General features: G+C 37.6%; 1 protein-coding gene across 20 annotated transcripts in view; it reads left to right on the top strand.

The window, feature by feature from the left end:
• The window catches only part of BCAS3 (BCAS3 microtubule associated cell migration factor), a 364,218-nt gene that overhangs the window by 127,473 nt on the left and 213,406 nt on the right, over positions 1-23,339 (top strand). For 16 of the 20 annotated variants that reach the window (XM_054209092.1, XM_054209096.1, XM_054209076.1 and 13 more), the window contains 5 exons: positions 6,396-6,546; positions 13,838-13,882; positions 20,543-20,667; positions 21,277-21,442; positions 22,598-22,698. In XM_054209092.1, the coding sequence (XP_054065067.1) occupies positions 6,396-6,546; positions 13,838-13,882; positions 20,543-20,667; positions 21,277-21,442; positions 22,598-22,698 (588 nt within the window). The remainder of the gene's footprint in view (positions 1-6,395; positions 6,547-13,837; positions 13,883-20,542; positions 20,668-21,276; positions 21,443-22,597; positions 22,699-23,339) is intronic. The other 4 variants (XM_054209097.1, XM_054209078.1, XM_054209083.1 and 1 more) reach the window with 1 other exon arrangement.

Raw genomic sequence — 23,339 nt, forward strand, 5'->3', positions numbered from 1 at the left:
ATAAAACAAAACATGAAAGCAAAAGCCCACTTTGGTAGTAATTAGCGCTCGTGGTGTTGAGTGTGTTTCTCGGGACGCTATTGAGTTTGTCTGTCAAGCCCTTCCAAACGAGTTCTGCGAGCCAGCATTGCTTCCGCAGGGTTCTCTATTCAGGTCACAAGGCAGCGTTTCTCACCAGGGCGCTGCTGTTTCCTCTTCCGACTGTAGTAGATTACAGATTATACTGGAACATGTCTGAGAAGAGGTCAGAAACGAGGGTGAAAGTCTTGGAACTGAAGCTGGGAAGCTTTTCATTCTCATCCGGGAAACTTTTTGTATTGAATAAAAAGCAAAGCAAAATAAACCACCACATCCATGACACTTCTGGTTTTCCTGCCATTTTCTGTCTGCCAATTAGAAAGGATTTTATTTCCCTTGCATTATACGATTAGTGAATGTTTAGTTGAGGAATCTTCAGTGTTAACACTAAACAGAAATAATGGCCAAACATAGTTCATTTTCTTACAGCTCAGCCTCCACGTGATTGCATAGCCTCGAGTAGCTGTGGTTTTATTTACCAAATTAAAGATGTTTATATGTAGTGTTAATGCCAGTAGACTACGTGGTACACTTTGAAATGTAGTCTGTTAAATACTGTAAGATATAAAAGCTAATCGAGTAGGTTTTGAATTTTAGTAACACTGCATTACTAAGCTTTTTGTATTGGAGTAATGGAAGAAAAATGAAAAAAATCAACATAGAATCATTGTATTATGAGTCTGAGAGGTGCTCGATGCCACTTTAGTTTTCTGTGTAAAGTCTGTAGAGAAACTAAAATCTTTATGATCATTATGTTCCTACCAGAAGAACTGCCTGGGCCAAGCCCCGTTGTCTTGCTTGCCAACAGGGTGGGATTTCTCTGTGCAGAAGAGGGTCCCACAACCCTTGAATGAGGAGACATGTCACATGCAATCGAAACTGCCAGGGGAAACTTACTGGGTAAAACGATTTAATTTCAGTTTGGCAGGAAGTTGGTGTTTGCAGCCCTTAGGTGTTAGGGTATAGTTTTGGTTTTAAGCTGGGCTGGGAATTACTGGGTTCCCTTTCCATCTGATGGGGTGAGACTGTTGCCTCTGTGTGGTACCGATGTATTAGAGCTGGGTTTAGGCCAGGTGAGAAGTGATTTGGAGAGCAGGTAAGAGGTGATTTCGTTGCATTGATGTGGTGCTATGTGTGGACTAAAGAGAAGGGCAAAGTAACCACGGAGCGGTCAGTGGGGCTGCATCAACAGAATTCCTTTCAGGATCCAACAAAACCTTTTTGGATAACACTGGCTGCACCGCACTGTGTTCACAGATGAGCTCCCTGGGGCTGGTGGGAATGTAGCTGCCGTGATGTGTTTTGATGTATATTTATGTCATTAATAGCTGCAAAAATCAGGATGTTTTTCTTCCTTCTCCTCCAAGACGATCTCTGACAGTGGTGCCCTGAAGCGCTCCGTTCAAATGCTGACCAACTTGAAATCTGGCCTGAATTCATCAAGGCTCTTAGTTGATCAGAAGAGGACAAGCTTACTGTATTAATTGCTTTCAGTTGATTGAATGCTTTCTATACAGTGTTACAAGCTCACAAGTCTATCGCGTTTTCCCCTAAGTGTAGCTTTCCTTTCATATCCAAAAATTTACTTCAAAAACTTAAAAATGCGCGATTTGATCGAATGTTTAAATCTCACATTTGGGCCTTTAAGAGTATTGTGTAGGTTTAACAATGATTGTAAGTAACAATTGTGGCTGTCAGTAGCTTCCCGGTGGGGTGGCAGAGGTGTGTGGGCAGAGGAGCGGGCTCTGAGGCGGCCATGGCTGTGGCGGGGCCACGGGCCCGTCTGGGCCGGACCAGGAGCTGCTCCTGATGTCTTTTCCACAGATGTCCAGCTCTGTCAAAAAACAGTAAATCTTCTGAAGTTTATTTTCCTTATAGCATCTGTGTTTTATAATGGTGCTTTTAATTTGTTTTTTCTTTGCCTGCTGGGATTTCTTTTGTCCGGCACTTTCAGGCCTCCCTTTTTTCCTCGGTGGAAGTGAGTCCGTTAATGATGGCTGCCTCGGGAATACGGAGCAGGCAGGCCGGCACAGCAGCCGCTCCCTCCGCCTGACAACAAAGCCCATTGTTGTTTTCTTTCTTCACTTTTATCCTCAGCTTAATCCATTTTTCCTTTGAGTATTTGTGGAATAAAACGTCTGGAAAAGTGTGGCTCAGGTTTTGGGGGGGAGCGTGATGGCGGTTTTGTTGCAGACGTTCAGCAGGCAGGTACGCAGGCAGAACTGACTGACGGCGGTTTCCCTGTCTCAGTAGGCAACAATTATCCAAGCTAATGGATAATTGTAAATAAACTTCTTCTGTCAGGCTACCAGAGCCACAATATCCTCGGCTTTTTGTGAGTCTCTTAGTAAAATTAATAAGAGATTTATCAACAGCTTAAATTGAGACATAAGACTTTTTTGTTTCCTTTATTTTCCTCCAACGGAAGTCTAAAAGGCTGAATTAGGATTAACTGTAGGAGTTTTTCTGACTTGGGTTTAGTTGTGATCAGGAATTTGGACCTTGAGTCTGTAATATTTGAGTGAAAATAATGCCAGTGCTTCCCTTTGCCTGTGTCCTGAGCTGTGGCCCGCGCTGGAGAGGGAGTGCAGGCAAATGGGAGCATGTACACAAGGAAAATAAACCTTAGCCTATGCTGGCTTTAATGCATTCCGTGCACAGCTCTTGACCTGTCATCTGAAAATCTCTTCCCTGGCAGCCTGTGGAAAGGCAAATACTCAACGCAAAGGACTGGCCTTGCACGGGGTCCTGAGGGCTGTTAAGCTCGTGCTCCGGGCCATTACCAAGGGAAGGTGCCCCATCGCTCGGCGTGCTCTGCTGAAAATGTTCTGACTGATTCTTGAGAGGGCAAGCGTGCCATGAAATTGTGATGATGAAGATTAATTTTCTCTAAATTAATTGCCATAGAAAGTATTCCTTGAACAGCCAATAGGATGTGATCTGTGTGTAGCTGTCAGTATGCAACCAAGTTAGCATTTAAAGTTAAATTGTCAGTGCTAAGTGAAGCTACGCTGTTGAAGCTATAATTCCAGGGGTTTATTTGTTATTAATATACGTATTTCCTTACAAGACTGAATATGTACTGTCCACATGTGGCAAGGTAACTTGAGTGCAGGATTCTGCTGCATGAAAAATACTTGCTATTTCTAGCAGACTTAAACTTTGGCTTATTTGTTGGTTGTCCTTTGACAGTGAATCAACAACTGCCTGAGCTGTAGAAATAATGTTGATGCTTGACTGCATTCTTTGTGCTCTCTTGGCCTGCCACGGCTGTCCTGCGCACACACAGCTCCCCTTTACTGCGGGAGGAGTTTCCTGCTTCGAAGGGCTGGAGGGACGGAGGGTGACTTGGTCGAATTTCTGGATGGGTGCAACAGCACACCGTAAAATTACAGGGTTTTAAAACGACTTATTAAACGTAATGCGTGACACTCTTTTGTTCCAATGAAATTTAGAATGTGTAACACATTCAGCTTTTGCTGACTGTGTAGGAAAGGAACAGCCCTAGTCATAGACTGCGTTTACTGTGTCCCCAAGGCTGTGCAGTTAAAATGACCTGCATGAACCTCTCCGATAGGTCTGAGACAACATGTAATGAAGATATAACAATATGGAACACTTCCATCATAAAAATACTTAAAAATAATTCTGTGTAAATGGAAGCAAATATTTTTACTTTTTCTTTTAAGCATAATTTTCTTTACCCTTACTCATCCACACCATCTTAATATTATTGTAGTCAGATTTTCAAGAAAAACTTTACTGTCAAAAATAATTTGTCTCCTTTTTTTAGCATTCCAACTTTTAATTTTTGACTTTTGTCACTTTTAATTGCATTTATTTGCAGTTAAGCAACTACTGTGGCTGCAGAGAATATAGATTGGCAGGCAATAGTTATTGGGATATACCTTACGTATTTACAGCTTTTCCATTGGTCATAGCTGAATTTTTTTATCATATTTGTGCTGTGCATTATGATCTCTGGTTTATTTAATTTTTTTAATTGACATTTGTACACATCAGATTAAGCTATACATTTAAAAATGAAATGCCTGACCTCTAAATGTTTTTTTCAAAGAAGAATAATCTTACATTTTGCGCCCATTCAGCATCTCTTGTGCACGTTTTCAGTTCTCTCTGTAAAGTTTAATAATTTTTTTACTTTACTTCGTGTTTTCTTACGTGTGAGCCTAAACATGTGTAGGATGTTGTTGCTGCAATTAATAAAAACTCCTAAGTGATGACTTACTGCAGTTTTCTGAGTATCCTTAACTGCCTTGGGATTCCTCAACTTGTGTGAAAATAAGGCACCTCATCCTTGTGTAGGATGGACATCTGTAAATGCCTCATTTCTCTGCATGTGAATATTCTATTGAATCGGCTGAAGGTTTTGCATATGGAAAACTACGTGATGTTGGGAGCAGAGGGCACCAAGTAATTAAATGTGCCTTGAGAGAGAGAGAGGACTGTTACAACACAGTCATTTGGTTCAGTAGTTCATAGTTAATCATTATATTCCTAACAAGTAAAAGAAAACAAATTACAGACATTTGGACCCCCCTCTGTAGATACCGTCGCTGTTTGCTGTGTAGCATGCAGTTGCTCACGGTGAATATTGGAGAGAGGAACACTTTCAGAGGGACCTTGATTACATGCAACAGTAACTAATTAGACAATAATGCAGAAAACTATTCATACTCCGTTTTACAAGAACCAAGAATGCATTATGAAACTAATCTTAAAAAAAATTAATTGCATCTCGGTCTTAATTTAAAACTGAGCTGGGTTTTTTTTTCCCTTTCCTGTTTCTTTTTATTCCAAGTTGGTGCAGGAAAATTGCTATTAATGAAATCTGCTCTCTGAGACTTCAATAGGCTTGTTATTCATTAAAGCCTTGCTATTTCTCTTAAAATGTATTGACCAGTGTTCAGGCCAGATACTTAATACAAAATACACTTTGTAATTTCATCATTTTTGTTATTGTGCTTTTCTAAGATGCAGAGGTCTAGCGACTTTGTAGAAAAAACAAATAAAACCCCTAAGCTTACAGTTATATAGTATTAAAAGAAGGGTAAAGGAAGCATTGAGTGTCTTTAGGATGATGAGACATTCATTAAGATTTTTCCGCCTTCCTTTTCCTATTTTCAATCCATCTGAAGTACCATTAAAGCTTTTCAGGCAGCTTCCTGTGAGAAACTCTTTGCTGTGCTGTTTTTCTTCCTTGAAAAAAGGTGGCTGCTCTTCAGTCAGATTGTATGGATTTGGCCTGGGATTTGTATAATATCTGTGTAGAATGCAGCGGTTGTTTAGGAACCTAATTCCCAATATGGCTCCCTTTTGATTAAGAACAAAGCCAGCGTTTCACAGCATTATAGGAACACAGAAAAACAAGTTAATGATCTAAACCTTTTAATTCATGGTTGCTTGTCTATTTAAAGTACTTTTGATTCTGCTATAAACAGACTGGCCCCTTTTTTGTTTAACTTCTTTCTTTGGTTTCTTCACATTTCTTTCTTTACTGTCCATGAAATTTGTAGCTAGTTTCCTTTTCTAACTGAAGAATGAAAGGTTGTGACTACAGAATGATACAGAAAGTAAGAAAGCGTATCTAAACTGGGCGTATATCCAGCACAGAGCTCTTTGAAACAAGCTAAATTTCGGGTTGTTGGGATTTTTTTGTTATGTTTTCCCCTTCTTTTTTTTTTAAGTACCTACGTTTTGTTTTCTTCTTCTTCTTTTTTGAATGATTATAAACTTTGTTACTTTTGTGATACTTTCTTGATTTTTACCTGTAGTTTTGCAGGGCTTTATTTTGTATAGTTACTTGTTACTTTCCTCCGCTCTTGGTTCAGAGATGACTATTATGTGTGCCTTTATCCGTAGAGACAACAAAAGCGACCTTTTCAGGACTTTCAATTACCAACACTGTATGTGGTACTTTAGGAAAATAGTTCCCTTCCAGAATATTCTTTTTTTTTTTTTTTTTCCATAGAGGATTGGAATCCAGAGTTTGTTCTTCAAACCTAACTCAAAAACATTTTGGTGAACAAAACTGTCAGGCAAGCAGCAGGAATAATTTTCTTTCCATGGAAGGAGACCTTATCCCCATATATAAAAATAAATATTTGCGGCTTCCATTATAATTTATTTTTTAGATACCTTTTTGCTTACAATAAGAGCTTTTTATCTCCCCCCCCTTTTCGTTTTTTTTTTGTTGTTTTTTTTTTTTTTGGCAATGGCTTATTTCAGGCAGTTATTAGAAATGATAGATGAAGAAAAAATTCCAATAATGTGTTTTATTACATCTTTATCTCAAGGTAAATTGAACAGCCAAGACACTTACAATAACTTCACAAACAATAATCCTGGGAACCCTCGACTCCTGCCTCTTCCAAGTTTGACTGTGGTGTTGCCTCTTGCTCAAATCAAACAGCCAATGACATTAGGGACCATCACCAAACGCACAGGGTAAGTATGTCTGCACAAACCTTTCTTAATGTCGTTATTTATAATTAACATGGAAATAATTTGTGTTACTAGCAATACTTAGTTTTATTCCTTATTTTAATTTCAGTGTATGTAATTTAATGGCAACAGGAGGGGGGTGGGGGGAAAAGGAGACAAGAAAAGTGAACGAAACCTGAAAACAAATCTCTAAAAATTCAGGATGAATTAATACATTTGGGTGGGTCATTTTCTTGCAGTCTACCATGTGGGCAGTACCGTACGCTGACATCAGGAGAGTTTCACGCCAGGAATTGGCATGAAACATAAGCAGAGCTGTATTCAATCAGAATAAGTTATGGTTTTACTTTTTTTTAAAGTTTGTTTATTTTTATTTCCACACTTTTCAAGCAGAAATGATTTTTGACTATCAGAAATGGAAAGACAGTAAGCCGGGGTGAGCATAAAGAAAGAACTTAATCCTGCTGTTTTCTTGACCTTATTTTTCCTCTGAAGTGACTGTTCTGTACTATGAAATTCACGTGTGGACTTTCATGCCGGAGCCAGCTGCACTTTGGTACTTCTCACTGTGCCGTGATAAAGCACTTCAAAATATTTATTGTGCAAAGCTCTACTAAATACATGTACGTTACAATTACTAAGAAGATTCCGAGAGCTTCATAAACTGTAACAAATTTAAGTTAATTGATACTGTTCAACAGTTGATATTTTGCTAAATTTAAAATCTTCAGTTTTCGCAATTAATACGTAAATCTAGTGGGCGATTATTATTTTTTTTCCTGCTCACTTTTTGGTTATTCAAATCTCTGAATATTTTCTAGTTAAAAGTCTGATTCATGCAATAATTTACAGATGGCGTTTATATTTTTAAGAAAAACAGATCAAGTTTGGCATGGGGTTGGAGAAAACAATTGAGAGTCCTGCAGGTTCATAATATTTTCCTGTGTTTTGGCAAATGGGTGCAGGCACTGTCTTGCTTGCTTCAGTGCTTTCTTGCTCAAACCCAAATAATGAGGTGAACATGACCTTGAGTTTTGTGGACCGGGAATTATTTTTCAGGTGAGAGCTCGCGGATGTTCCTTCTCTCCCCCTGAGTAATTCCCATGTTCTGTGCTTGAGTGTTGAGGACATCCTGTAAAATCTGTTATTGTTTTGTTTCGTGCACTAAGTATGCATGATGACGTTCTAAAGCTTACATATGTATGCACATATATACATGTGTATCTCTATGTCTATCTAACAATCCAGCCCTGCTCTCGTTGCTGTAAACAGGAATTTCATTAGGCTTGTTGAGCCAAATCGTGAACTACGAACACACAATTGCCCTAAGCACAGGGGCTGGCTGCAGATAAGTTCCTGAGCTTCATAGATAATTGTAAACGGGAGTAAAGAAACAGTATGAGGATAATCTTGTGGTTTAACTTCTTTCACACATACATTTCAAGTTGCTTATTTTTGCAGGTTTTTTCTGCTTACAATTTAAACATGGGTGAGGGGAAAAATTGCGCGAACAATCAGGTGAAATTTGAAAGTATAGAAAGGTGCAATCTTGGATGCGGACAGGCAAGGAGGCAGGATGAGGACAAGGTTAATGTGCATGGAGATCAGCAAGAAGTTACAGAAAGAGGGAAACCATCAAAAAGGTGACTCCAGGAGTACAGTCAGAGGAGGACAGGAATGTAATCCTGGCTCTGTCTGTAGACTCTTAGAAATGTAATAGACCCTAGAACTAGGTGGGACAAGACATAGAAAGAAAACAAAAAGCTAGCTGAGGGTGTGCCGGGGGGAGGTAGGGTGATAGGAGCAATGGTGAGGATGATGATTTTTAAAAAAGCACGTGGTTTACAACAGTAGTTCATGCAGTGGCCTTTACAAAGGCTGTTTCCTTAATGCCGTGGTGATAGCAAACTTTCCTACAACTATTGCAAATGTAATAAATCTGCACTATTTTATTTAATGTTTTCTTCTTAAATATATTAAATATATTCAGAGAGTGTTCATATTGATAATTTTCTTTAAGTAAATTTTACTATTCACAAACCGTCCATGTCCTATTATTTTGTGTAATTTTAAAAACTGATTAAATTTAAAATATTCGGTCAGGCTTATGTAAGGGGGGAAAACAACAGTCATGGGAAATACCCTGCTGTGTAAATAGAGTTTTCATGAATGAGGATCATAATTTTCAGCGAAGCCCACGTAGATGTGTAATGAGAAGCTGAGAGCTTCCTTCATTTCTTCTCCATCCAAAATATTTGATGAAAGTACACAAAATTAACATGAAAAGCTGTATTTATAAAGCAGGGATTTAAGAGGAATGCCTAGGATCCAAGAAGCCTGGCATGCCTAAAATGACCAAATTGAGACAGCAGCCTTAACTTAAACCTCCAGGGGGCAAAGCGTGTGTTTAACATATTTAACATCTGCCCTCATATTTCTAGAAACACATAGCAATGTAAGTCTGTACAGTGTAATATTTAGACAGGACAGGGACCATCTGCCTCACTGGGAGAAGTGTAGGAGGCATGTATTACTGCAAATGGCAAAAGACAGATGTATTTACACCTACATGGTCAGCACCTTTAAGCACCGCTCCGAGGAAACAAGGCTCTTCTTTGGGAGCAGCTGCTTAACCTTGTGATTGTGCAGTGATCAGAAAAGGAGACGAACTCGCTATCGGTTGGATTTTACAGTCACTGTTCAGTGGCCCTCAAAGCAGATTCCTTTTCTGTTGTTGCTACTTTTAAAGAATTAAAAATTTAATCGGCTGCAGTATGTTTCTAAAAGTAAAAGCAAGATGAAAAGAATACCATATAATTAGCAGTTCCGGCTTTGTCCCTTTTGTTTGCTTTTAACGTATGATAAGCTTCTTTAATACTAGACATCTTAATTAAATTTTGCAGGTTTTATTAACCAAAAAGTCAAGTTGGGTTTTTTTTCTGCGAGTATCCAAGACGGCAAAATATTTTTCAGGTACTGAAAGGACTGATCAGTGCTTTTAATATCATCTGTCACCAGCAGAGCTGCAAAGCATGTCATTTTACTTGACAGGTGGAATGGCCGTAAATTTTTTAAAAGTGTTCACTGTAGCCCTATGGGAATGAAAGACCAGAATCTGGAGTTGTGTTGTTACTGCGCTGTTCATCACAGCTGCTTTTTTTTCATGCAAAGTTGTGTATTTCGGAACGTTTTCTGATCAGTCATTCTGAATACAGTCTTATTCTGAATACAGTTTACATTCTCAGCACTAAGTAGCTCAGAGTGTTACCTCCCTTTTGCCATCACTGTCGTTTCCTTGTTCCCTGCCCTCTGTTTCTTCTCTTCCTTTTTAAAGTCTCTCATTGTAATTTCCGCACCTTCGTGAAGCACTTAATTTTTGTCCCTATATTTTGTCATCCCATTGACTCGCTTTCCTGTAGTTTGTACCATCAGCACATTCTGAGGAGCAGACAGGCTTTCCCAAAGGGGCTCTAACACTAATGAGGAAAAAAGCATCTTATGTTTTAAAGGTTTAGCGTTATATAAGCCAGTGAAAGAGCTAGATTTAATACGTCTTTATATATCTGTGCCTCAGTTTCCCTCCCAAATTTTAATAGTAATGCTGAATTCCTTCTCAAGTCTGGTGAATGGGTTAATTCATTGCTCATTTACAAAGAGCTCATAGATTTGAAAGGGGAAGAACTGTATGATCCATCCCATGCTCGTCTATAAAAGGCAGTGGATCAGAATATGTTAGAGGACAGCTTTGTGCTTTGCAATACTTCTATAAACGTTCCTTGTGTTTGTGGAATGAGTTGTAGTTAGTTTCCAGTTTCATAAGAATGTGGGGACACAGATGAGCTGTAATAGGAAGGAGGGAAAGAAAAGATGCAGTAACTGCCCCAAAAGAAAAACTATTGTAAAAGTTGGCTTCTCTGACAGCAGCATTTGTTTTAACTTTCTCAAGGGATATGGTCATTATATTTGTATCATGCTTCATTCTCAAACTCATTACAGCTTTAGTGGAACACCAGGATGTAACCTGCATTAGTTGGGTCTTGTCAAAACAGAGACATCCAATGGACCTTATAGGAAAAGGAATAAACCGTACTTTTTTTTCATCCAAAAGATTTAGAAAGTGTGTTTTTAAACAGGAAACTCTTATCTGTTCTTCATCCCATCCTTCATTCCACCCCCAATAAGGAAGGGGAAAAGTAGGTAGAGTGTCTGATGCAATTTTATCATTTTAGTGTTTCTCATTGCTTATATATGTACTGAAAATCACTGGTATCTGCTTGGTTTATTTTGACTCAGACAGCTTAATTTATCCCAGGTTCTACTACTGAAGCAAACAAAAATAAGGAGTGCAAAGTCATGATGTCACGATACAATTAAGTAGAAATAAGTAACTAAAAGAGACAAGAAAGAAATTAAAAAGTACAGCTAAAGATTTCAGTACAATAGGTCAGCTCTCCTGCAGGCTGAAGCCAGACGTTCTCTTTCTGGCACGTTTCTCAGGCGTGTTTTCTGTCGCCTTTAGCATTTATAATACATTTTGGTAATAAAGCAACTACTGTAATGTTTCGTAATTGATATGAAATACAGTTATTTGCACTAAATTTTGTTCAGATGTCACTGTCTATGAAAGGATTCTCTCTATGGCAACACGTAGCGATGAAGGTTAGAATAAGTGGGGTATTGCACAGCTGATTAAAAGCTTAAATAGTTGTTAATAAATGTGATAACAAAATCAAAGAATGTTTCGGTTTTCAACTTGCTGAAACCCAGATGCAGGTAAGAAATTAAGAAAATTCTGTTGGAATTTTGAAACATAAATCCTGTTCATTCCATAATTTTCCTTTCTCACTAGTTATGAGAACAGGGAACGCAGTGAGTTTTTTGCCTTGGCATTGCTCCGGTACTGTCACCGAGCGGAGCCATCTGGTGCTGTCTTTTCAAGGTTGGGTTATCCTGTAATTTGTACGTTCTCTCTCTCTCTCAATTAGCATACCATCCATATTATGTGAAGGAAAGAGTCAAAACCAATTGCTTATATAAATACCATAGGGAAAAAAATGGTCATCTTAAAAGAAATGAGGTCTCATGAAGAGAAAGGAAATGCTAAGTTGTTTCTCTCACACTGAAGGCTTTTTATTAAGACTCTACTGTAGTCTGCAAGTGTAGTTACGTTTCTACATTATACGACTTTGTATCCATGTTAAAAACAAACAAACAAAACCTTCCATTGAAACATGTACCTACCTGGGTCAATTTGTAATTAAAATAGAGAGAATTTGTTAATTTGCAAGTACAAAGTAGGTTGTGCAAAAAAAAAAAAGAAAAAGAGCCTACGTTGTCTTCTAAAAAGTTCTAATGAGCTCAGCTAAATGTCATTTGCCTGCTCTTTGCAGACAGAGAAACTGAGGCAGAGAGGAAAAAAAGAAATGCTCACCAAAACATCCAGGATCATAATTTAGAAATTCTAAGCTCCCAGTCAGATTCTCCCACTCTCCAATGACTCTCCAAATTTACACTGGATGATACATTCTAGGTTTTACATTATATTAGCTCTGGGTTATGCAGAAGGCTTAGCTTTCCATTAAATATTTAAACAGTGCAATAGTGCTGGGCTAATCTTCTCTTGAGCCATGAGAATGGTCTTCAGCTGAGGGACTGAATGCGTTGACTGTATAGGAGATCATACAACTCCTACCGGTCATACAGTTTAATCGGGTTTTATCACTATTCAAAGACGATATGTTATGTCTAGAAAGGCAGCTGGGTCTACCAAATGAGTTCTCTCCCCTAAAGTGTTAACTAAACATTTATTTAAATACAAACAGTTAAGGCAGAGAGTTATATAGAGTTCAAAAGATCTTCAGTATGGTTTTTTGGCCTATATTAGTAATAGAAAAATAGGTTTGGTTTTTTTTCTGCAATATTCTATTCTTTATGGGATTTTTACGTTTTTGCATGTCAAAGAATATATGTATTAGGTTTGTACCTTCACCTGAATTTTTTTTAAGAGGATGTCTTCCTTCATTGATGTTGTGCTCGTGTCAAATTTCGTTCACAGAATTCTTTTATATCAGGCTGGTATCCTTTTAATTGTGTAGGCATATGGCTGAGTGCTTTATGCATCTTTCTATGATAGACCTTTTCTGTTAGTTCAATGCTTGAAAATATTCCACTTGTATCAACTGGCCAGAATTTATTACTGAGTCAGAGTATAAAAAGAAAAATGACACATTGGCATTTACAAAATTAATTATTCAGCAATTTTGTGGGTGGTGTTACATCCCAAATGAGAATCAGAGAAGCCTTGAGCATGTGAGTAGCTCTAAATTTACCTCCTGTTCCTCCTTTTTAGATTTTATGCAAATACCAGTACGGCAATGGCTTTTTCAAGGGTTATGTAAAGAATAAGGGAGATACCCATTAAAAATGCACTAAAATTATGTTGTGTGATACCACTTTAAAAACTACAGGCTGTGCAAAATATGTGAACAAGAAGAAGAAGAAAAAGAAATCCTAGTGTAGGTAAATTATTGAGTGGCCAAAAACGTTAAGCTCTGCATCAGGTGATTTTTAACCTCAAATACATTTGAAATAAGTTAGGATTCTCTTTCCTGCATTCCATGCAAGCTCGTAAGTGGGGGAATAAGTCTGCTGTGTCATACGCTTACTAAAGATTTTTAATTTAATAGTGTGTTTCTGTCCCAGGAAAAGGGCTGAGTAATTTTCTCTAAAAGGTGGTGCCTTGTACCTGTCGTTGCTTTTACTTAGGACCTGCCTCCTTTCAGTAAATTTGCAAAACTGTCCCACTCAGACCTTCAGTGTTTCATGGAAAACATCCACATGTTTTTTGTTCTTGATGCTAATTTATTTTTCTATAAATTTTGACTTGAATGTCTGTTTAAGGCTCTGGACTGCTTTTGCCTCAGATTTGTTGGGTGATTTCAGGAAGGAGGCCTAAGCTGTGTCTAACGTAAATGATAAGGTTAAAGCCTGCTCACAGCGGACGCATTACGTTTGTCACCGCGGTGGTGCTAGAGGCGCCTGCCCTTCAGCACCCTGGGGTGCTGCGGGGGGTGCTTGTGCTGCCAGCGGGACTGCTCACCTGAGCAGTTAGGTTTGTGAGTGTCCGCATGCTGGCTACGTTTAGAGGTCTACATCTCTTTCAGGGCATCATAAACAGTTTTAAAAAATTATTTTGTTTACCTTCTGCATAAATCTTAATAGCATGATATACAGTGTACTTGTTGGTAATTGAGTTTTCATCTAATTTCTGTGCATTTTTCCCCTTTCCGTGAAGACCTTACCTGTTTGGAGCAGGATGTTTTTCCATAAAAGCTCCATGGTGAGTTCCCACTTCAAACCCAGCATGCCTATAATTCATTTGCTGTCCTCACTGAAAATAACTCTGTGCTTAGACTTCTTAATTTTGGATTAATTTTTTTCTTAATTTGTTTACTTGCATGGCTGATCCATAGGTGGAAGCACTGCATAATTTCACTTTTAAACTACGGATGTGTGTTCACCATCAAGCATTGTCAAAGAAATGCATTCCTTTTTTTTTTTTTCTTTTTTACCTTTAAGAGGGCATTTAATTTTTAAGTAGCAGAGAAGTTGAAAAAATAAATTATTTCCCAGTGGGCAAAAATTATTGCAATATCTTTCCAAAACAATCCTCTTTTATTTTTTTTCTACATAGCTTCCTTTATTATTGTAGCACGAAGCTGCTTACAGACAGAAAACATCGATGATGACCTCTCGAAAATCAGGCAGATTAGCAGTGAGTAGACAGTAAAGTATTACAGTAAGACAGATGAAGAAAGTAAAATGGGCACGGCAAAAAAAAAAAGTTTATCACACTTAGGACCACAGTTCTGTTAAAGTCAGGATATTTGATATAATAAGGGGGCTTGGTTTAAATATATAAAGTTGCAAAAATAGAAACAGAAGAAAAAACAAGTCTTAACAAGTTTCCCTGTGTTGGAGCTTAGTTCAGTATTCACGCCGTGCTACGTGACCTCCAGTCACCTTTTTATAACAAGATGGGGGTCGGGTGGTTGAAGTTTTAGGCAGCAAGAATGGAAGAAGTTTGAACATTTTACAACTTTCTTAGAAAATTTAGAAACTTTCAGCTAGGAGGGTTCAGTTTTTGGGGGGGTGTGTGGTTTGGGGCTTTTTTGAGTTTAGCTAAGGGTACTTATTAGCTATATCTATCAGTATCTGTTAGAATATTTGTATGTGGCTCTTGTTTCTACTACTAGAAGTTTGTTGCACGTATATCCCCCCCCATGTCTCTGTCAAAATGCTGTCTTCAGCAGAAAGAACTTAAGAGCTTCATTAGGATACAGAGCTCTGAAGAGAATGGCGGAGGACAGCTGGTGAGGGCTGGGGGAGCTGCGCCAGAGACAGGAAAAGCAAAGGCACTAAATATGACACTAAAGGAAAGGTGAAGTTGCCTTATTCCTAGAGGATATCTGGTTACCAAAGTAGTCTTCCTAAGAACCGTTTCTAAATGTAGTTTACGATACACCTAAGTAGTTCGTCTGATGGTGATCTAAGAACTGAAAAGGCTCTGGAAGAAGAGTTTTGAAAGTGGATTGTCTTAGGAAATGGATGTTTCAGGCACCCCCTGCACGAAGCAGCAGAGACGCTTGTCAGCCAGAAATGATTTTAGATTGAGGCAAGATTAAAAGGCCTAGATTAAAGAGGGGAATATATGAAATAGACTCAAAAATTGTTGCCTGTCTTTCACAAGACTCTTTTGTGGTTTGTTTAATGCCAGTGCTAGCTCAAAAATATGGTCTTTACTAGCCTACAGAGAAATCAGGATAAAAAACATGCTTTGGGTGGGGGAAGAAATCATGTTTTTTCCATTAAGGTCTTAATGAGACCTAAAATTATGTAAACAAAATGAATGGAGATTTGACAGCTTACTGCCTGGCGAATAAAGGCGCCTACCATTTCTTTTCTTGCTTTTTCTTGCTTTATTCGTGATTTGACAACTAGAAACATGTCTTTGTTTTCTTGTCTTAGGCGCAATGATTAATTAAAATTTATGAACTTTGAGACAGATACACTTTTTCAGTAATTTTATGTGTAATTGCAAATTTTATGCATTATTTTTCTGCTGATACTTTTGTTAATGCTTATGTAGTCTAGATAGATAAGACTTTTACCTTCAAAAATCATACGGATTTCTGTTTCCGTGGGTTTAGCTGTGGAGTTGTGAATAAGTGCTTTTGGCTTTATGAATCTGATGTATTTGAAGCCTATTCATTAGGAATATAAATCCAGTGTGATTCTCAATCTTTGCAGACTCCTACTATTTGATTGACAATATTCGAATTTGTAAAGCAGTTCCTTCATAGCATATATATGCAATTTATGTATTTTTTTAAAGTCATATCACTTGTTTGACTATGAATGTAAAGACAAATTTAAGAGTCAGCAGTATTTTATGAGACATAAAGCCCTTTGAGGAACGCTCCACGGCTGTACTGCATAGCCCCTGGTTTTCGTAGTTGCTTACCATTTTCAAAATATTTTAATAGTATTAATACTTATTCTTTCTTACATAAAGTAGAAAAATGAATAATAAAAAAAACTTAAACTAGTTAAAATATTGTCATTAGTTATGATTTTTTAAAGCACTAACACAATACATTCCCAGAGGTTATGGCAGAGTTTGATTCGTTACAAAGGTCAACAAGTGGTAGCACTGAATTGTTTCAGTAACTCTTAATCTTTTCTTATTGTGTTGTCAACGTGAAAGAACTTGCATGCTATTGCTGAGTCTTCATTTCTTGTTAAGATCTGACAAAGCGATGTCTTAATTTTCCTTAGTTCGCTCTCATTGCTTTTTTTTACATTTCAATAGAAAATGCTCTTGTGTTTTTGATTGGACATGTATACATCTACGTCTCAGTGTTTCTGCATTTAAAATGCCAGTAATCCTCCAAAATTATGTTAGAGAAGTTAATTATTATCAATGCAGACTCCACCAAATATTGTGGTATTTAGCTGGATTTTGGGATTAACTTCAATTTAGTATGTGACCGACATTGGCTTCAGCTGGGTTAGGTGAATGTCAGCCGTTGGTAACTGAAATGATGTGGACATGGTCTTCAGGTGAGACCCAGCTCTTATTAAATTTATAGTAGAACAAGAACTATGTCATTGAAAGGTTTTCTTATTACGATTGTACTCCTGCTGTAGGTTTCGGCACAGATACAGCTGGGATAAAAATACTGCTGTGCCTCATTGAATTCTTGCTGTAGTTACAGAGCAGTTGTAGACCCAGACAGGAAAAAGTGCACTGCCTTTTTGTGCTCTTTATGTCTTAAATATAGTGCCGTTGTTTCTAATGAGGAAGATTCAAATTATAAGGGGGAATGTTTGGGTCCCACTAGCTTCACTTTCCTGTTTGTAGTGTTGATTTCAAACAACCTGTACCTCTACCTGCATCGCAGCCCCGCTCAGTAAAAATACGGTACAGTTTTTTGAAAGTTAGTATATTGTGAAGATTCTTATAAATTAAATGTTTTTAAAAGTGAGGCCAAATGTGCCTTAATTTCAGTTCTTGGAATAATTTATGAAGTGCTGACAGGCTAAGAGCAAGTAAAGAGCAGGAGTTCATAGCAGAAACAAGTCATTCACCACCTTCCTTCAACATTATTGTTTTGTTATCATTTATAAAGCTGAGAGGGTGTTTGCATCTACATAATAATGAGGATTTATAGTTTTCAAGTTGTTAAAATATCAAAATGACGTGAAAATATATTTTTCTAATGGCATTACTGTTACTGAAAATAACTGGGCTTTTGAGGTTTACTGAAAGAAAGAAATTTGAGTTGGAATGTATTGATGAAAACTCGGGTATAAGGTAAAATGCTGGTAAAATGAAAGATTCCTTAGTTACAATAGTTTTCAGAATAGACTTGTTGACATCAGTTTTTTCGAAATATGTCTAAACCAATATGATGCACTAGTCTTGTTGTTGTTGTTTGTCTTTATTTTTTAGCAGGACTAAATTTAACCACATGAGTAATTGTGTTTTACAAGGTCTGCTCTTTCTGTCTTCAAAACATCATTCTTGAAGGGAAAATGTTTTGGCAGTGAAACCAACACTTAAATGTATGCCTTGAAGATGTACATCTTAAAGACATGATGTAAATAGAACGTAGCTTAGAACATTTCCTCCAAGGTTGTTTGTAACTGTATTTGGTTGAGCATAGGTCTTGAGACTAAGAGTGTGGAGAAGCCTGAAAAAATGTGTTGTTAGAATACTAGATTCCTTCCTGCTTAAAGGCTTGAAGAAATTGAAGTCAATTACGTCTCTGTAAACGTTTGCTTCAGTTTGTAGTTGAGAATAGCATTTGCTTCTAATTTTTTTTCCATTTTAAATTGTTTTAGTAACCTCAGATTACGTTGGGTAAAAATTCAGAATATTAAGATAGCGTAGAAAGATTCTTTTCTCAAGTATAAACTCGAGAAAGTGAATATGGCTGAGTCATATCTGTACTCCTAGTGTGCTTTGTATTGATTGATGGGTAACACTGTCCTGAACAATCTTGTTCTATATTAAAACCAATCATTCATTGATTGAAGTATAGATCAGTAAGTAACAAGACTAATTAGTGTCTAGATTTATATTTTATTTCTGAAAGAATATTAGTGTATGAATATTTGGAAGGTGCGAGCTAAAAATAGTTATCGATACACAGTTTGGTACAGAACTGGTTAAAAATACTGTTTCTGTGACAGATGAGTATTTCTAAGTGAAAGAAATATTTTTGAATTTTTCTGAGAAGATAATAAATACTTAATACGTTAATATCACTTTAAATATTCTAATATGGATTGTGAAGTGCCACTGCAAGCAAGGTAATGTATTTATAGTCAGGAACTTTTTGGAACACAGATTTCTGACCCGGTAATCTGTAGCTGTAGTTTTAACCGTTGGATATTAAGTGCTTTGTGGTGGTTCAATATCAGTTACTGACTATAAATTGCAATTGCTCTTTTGGGACGTTCTAGCTTGTCCTGCATGCACGAGAGCTTCAGGAATGATCTAAGTCCATGAAAGTTTGTCTGAATCTTTCCATTGACTCTGGTCAGTGTGATGGAATTCCTTTTGAAAGGCCGTATTTCTTTTTTCTTCTTTTTTTCTTCTAAATGAAACGTATGCCCATAGACTTGCCATGGGTGTGATTTATGGCATGTGCCCCAAGTGCCTCTGTGCTTCAGTGAGTCCATCTGTAAAACTGGCAGGGTAATAGTGCACAAGGTGTTGGGAAGCTCAGATATACTTTCTGTAAATCCCTTTCAGAAACCTGGCTGAAAATACAGCGCGAGTGCAAACGGTTAGTCTTTTCTCCCATTTTCATAAATGACCTCATTTCCGGTACGCTACACAAAAAGTATTTGCTGCTTTAGGTGAGTTCAAGTTGAAGGCAATTTTAAATGTTTCAGCTTACATGACAGTAATGATGGAGGCTATATGTTTTTAACCGTATGCCATGTTTTCCATGTGTCACTTGCTACAGCTAGTCCTTGCAAGGAAATTAAGTGAGATCAGTGCGAGTTTTGCCATTTATTTCAGCGAGATCAGGGCTGAGCTGCAAGGGACCAAGACACAGGTCTTTGGAGAGGTGCAGCCTCTGCAGGCAGGTGCGGGAGTCGTAGAGAAGTCCAGCTTGTAGAACAATTTTGGTTTAACTTGCTTTTCTTATGTTATTTTTACATTATGTTGATCCATAATGTGTTCCTGCTTTAATATCCCTATTGGTTCATTCTGTTGAACTGCTTTACCTGTATACAAGTAATTTGTCATTAACAAAACAAAGGGTAGTATGAGTTAAAGGCCATTATAATTATGCATAGTGTTTGAATTGCTTTCTGCTGTTTTAAAATATTTTTCTGCTGCTTAATTCCATCATAATACTTGCAATAATTCATTTGCACACACTGCCTTCTCAGAATTGAAGATCATTGCTTAAAAACAACCAAGTTAATGTGATGGTGTAATCATAGGCTGGTATAATGTGGTACAAGAAATTAATAGAAGAAAGAAGGGGAGGAGGGAGAGGTAGCAAGAGAAAGGAGCAGTGAAATAGAGTAGGGAGGGAAATCTAAAATAATGAAATTTCCAATTAAAAAGACTGGAAAAAAGGGAACATGGAGAGGGAGGGATCCTGCGTGAACTTCTCAAACAGCTTTCCTCTTCAGGAAAGAGTGAAATCCTGCTTTAATGAATTGAGGAAATTGGCAATGCTCTGAAAACAGTTTTGAGTTTATACAAGGCGTAATGTTAGATATCTTAAGATTCCTGTAAGGAGGAAAACTAAATGATGTTTCCATGAAACATAATCATAAACCACTATCTGCTACATGCACATTGGGGTATATCTTAGTCTCTTCTTACATGATATAGTTGCTGATTTGTTTTAACACGTAGCTCATGAGTGTATGCATTGTTTCCCTTTCCTTGTTTCCTCCGCATGTTGTTCCCTCTTACCCTTTGCCCATGTCACATCCATCCTAATGGTTTCAATGGCCTCAGGACTGTGCCGAGTTACCACTGACCAGCAGTCAAAGTTACCGTTATTTGGAACTTTCTTTTGAAAATGCAAGAAAATATCAACCACCTAGAACGACTGACCCAGACTCTGTATTTTCATTCCCAAAGGACTTATGATTATAAATGTTTGTATTCACTTCAGAAGTTGTTTCTATTGAATGCAAATATTCAGTATTAGGTCTTCTAAACAGTCCATCTGATTCTGTTATGAGCCAGTGCTGTTCTTCAAGTTAATGAGTTCAGTGATCAAGGGGAATTTGGGACCTATTATCGAGAAACACTAAGCATCTGCAAATCCTGCTAATTCTTATGGGAACTACAGATATTCGCCACTTCTGAATCAATATCTTAGAATGACTATTAAGCAAGGGGCAGCGAATTTTTTGAGAACTAACTTTCATAATTTTATCTTGTTCTTTCTTCAAGCAAATCCAAACCAGCTCCACAGATTTCACCCAGTAAGTCTGTGGGAGGAGAGTTTTGTGTCGCTGCAGTCTTTGGATCATCAAGGTCGTGGTTTGCAAACAATCCTGGTCTGAAAAGAGAAAAAGGTTGGTATATTACAAAAATAGGACTTGCATTTAAATTTAAATTCTCTATTTTATTTTCTCATTTTGTGATAACTTCTAAGCAGTTGGTGCTCATCTGTAGATTTTGTTCCTTAAACACAGTGACAATGGAGATTTTGGGGAACGTGGTTTGGATGCTTTTAGTAAAATTGAGAAGAAATTTTAATTAGTGAAATAAATCATTGATCTTTTATTTTGATGTAATGACAGAAAACAAACTTGGATAGTTCAATCCAAAGATACTGTGTGAAGTGTCACTGAAAAAGCTGTGAGGTAAAGGTGAGACACTTTGCTAAAGCAAATGTACAGACGTATGTTTGGCAATGTGCGATGTGTGTAACTGAACACACCTTGGTGAGAAACTCTGTTCCACCTTTTCTTCTATGCGATGTTTGTATTTTTTGGAAACAAGGAGAAAATTGTGTGCTTTGTACTATTTTTTTTGTCTCTCCAGCCTTTTCACTTCTAATTCACATTTTTGACTGCAAGCATATAAAAGCCAGAGACTTAAAAGTAGTCTTCTATTTCTGTAAGCATTTTTCTGTTTCTGCTGGGCTATTGCAGTAAGTTTTTCTTTCTTCTTGCAAACAGATCAATCAAAACAGTTTGTAGTGGAATCGTTGTATATCATCAGTTGCTACGGTAGCCTGGTGGAACACGTATTGGAACCGCGTCCGCTCAGCACTGCTCCGAAGATCAGTGATGACACACCTTTGGAAATGCTGACATGCCCAAGAGCCAGCTGGACTTTGGTTAGGTAACTCATTCCTCTTTCTTTTTGTCCAGGAAACGATCGTGAGGTTTGGGTTTTGGGTTTGGGTTTTTTTTTTTTTTGGAAGGGGTAAATAATATGCATCATGATTTTCGCCCATATTTTTATCTTAGAATTTTTCATTGAAAGAGAGGACTCTGGATAGCAAATTGAAGCCTACCTTTTCATATAGTTGTGTTAGTGCTCACATGCCTGACTACTTCTGTAGGTGTGGAGCTACATGGACATGTTAATGGATCAATAGAGATCCTTATCAATTAGTGATTTTAAATGAACAGATTGTAAGTTAGCTTTTTATATAAGGACTAGAAACAATTATTTTAATAGTGTTAAAGTACAGAATTCTGCCATGGGACATGAGTGAGATTTCCATGATGAAGCATTGCAAAGAATTAGGCGAGTTATCCTGTAAGTAGCTGAAGGTAGCATTTCTTAAGACAGTTGAAGACATTATTCCTGACAGGTGGAAGAAAGTAAACAAAAATTGATGAGAAAGTGTTGTCAGTGCTTTTGACGTTTTAAAATATTTTTCTATCGATTTTTCTTGTCTCCTATATTCCTTAGTGCTGCTTATGGCTGGACTAGATTGATCAATACTTGATTTACCAAGCTATTTGGGAATGGCCCACCCTAATTAAAATTACAACACAGACTTCTAGACCATTATTGTTGAAATGAGTAGGTTGTAATGGAATTGAAAATTCTAATTGGATCAATAGTCCATAACTTTACACAGCTTTATTTTCACAGTTTGTAAATGCTCAATGACTTTACAGTATCGAAGCAATGCTAGTTAACAGAACAAAAAAGTTCCCCAGTTCCCGTTGTGTGTTTGTATAACGTCAGCATGACATACAATGGTCCTAAACGAATTTACCAACTTAATCTAAACCGCCTTCATCATTTTTTTTGCGCAATCCATGCTGCAGTCAACAAACAAGTATTGTCTTTGCCTCGCAATCTGCGCGATTTGGTCCTGCTGCTCGACTGCCTGTGGTGTATTGCAGTGTTTGAACAAACTAATTTAAATAATTACAAACATTTTGTGAGCTTGTATAGATAATTACATGTGATGACAGAAACACTGATTTACATTCTCTGTATTAGCTTAAATATTAATAGTCTTGTGTTTTACCTCAGAACTCCTCAGTGGAATGAACTCCAACCACCATTTAATGCAAACCATCCACTGCTGCTGGCTGCAGACGCCGTACAGTACTACCAGTATCTTCTTGCTGGCTGTAAGTAGCTGACAACTTTTTGTCTTGTCTTCTGTGCACGTTTTAAACTGAGTGTGACTTTTTCTAAGTTGTTTTTTCAACCTGTTTTTTCAATTCCAGTACGCGTTCTACCTCAGAATAGGGCTTCATGTAACCAACTATATTAGTAATGGTAGAGTAGCGAATGTTGTTTCTTTGATATGAATCGAAGTTGCGAGGCTATCATACAGCCAAATCCTGAGTGCTTGGCAGGCCTTGCAAGTGTGACCCACTAGATCCCCTGAAGTCTTCAGGCTTTCTTCACTTCATTTCTTCTCATGCTTTTAGCCATTTCCTCTCGTGAATTCAATACTCAGTGACAAACGAGTGCATCTGCATTTTTCCTCTCCCCTGGAACTCCTGATTGCTGGGCTGCTTCCAGCCAGAGTCGCAGACAGCTGCTTCCCTCGGGAGCCTTGGCATTGCTTCCAGGGACGGCTGCCCACCTGCCTTGTCCTGCCTCTTATCCAGCCACATCGTTCCCAGGGAGCCAGTATGCATGGCATTGCATGTTCCAAAATATTCATATATCTATAGCTATACATATATGGCACATGTATATTTTATATATATGTCTATATATATAAACCCATGAATTTTTTGTTGTTTTTATAGATAAATGA

The sequence above is a fragment of the Rissa tridactyla genome, chromosome 7 (genome assembly GCF_028500815.1).
Source record: "Rissa tridactyla isolate bRisTri1 chromosome 7, bRisTri1.patW.cur.20221130, whole genome shotgun sequence".
NCBI classification, from domain to species: domain Eukaryota; kingdom Metazoa; phylum Chordata; class Aves; order Charadriiformes; family Laridae; genus Rissa; species Rissa tridactyla.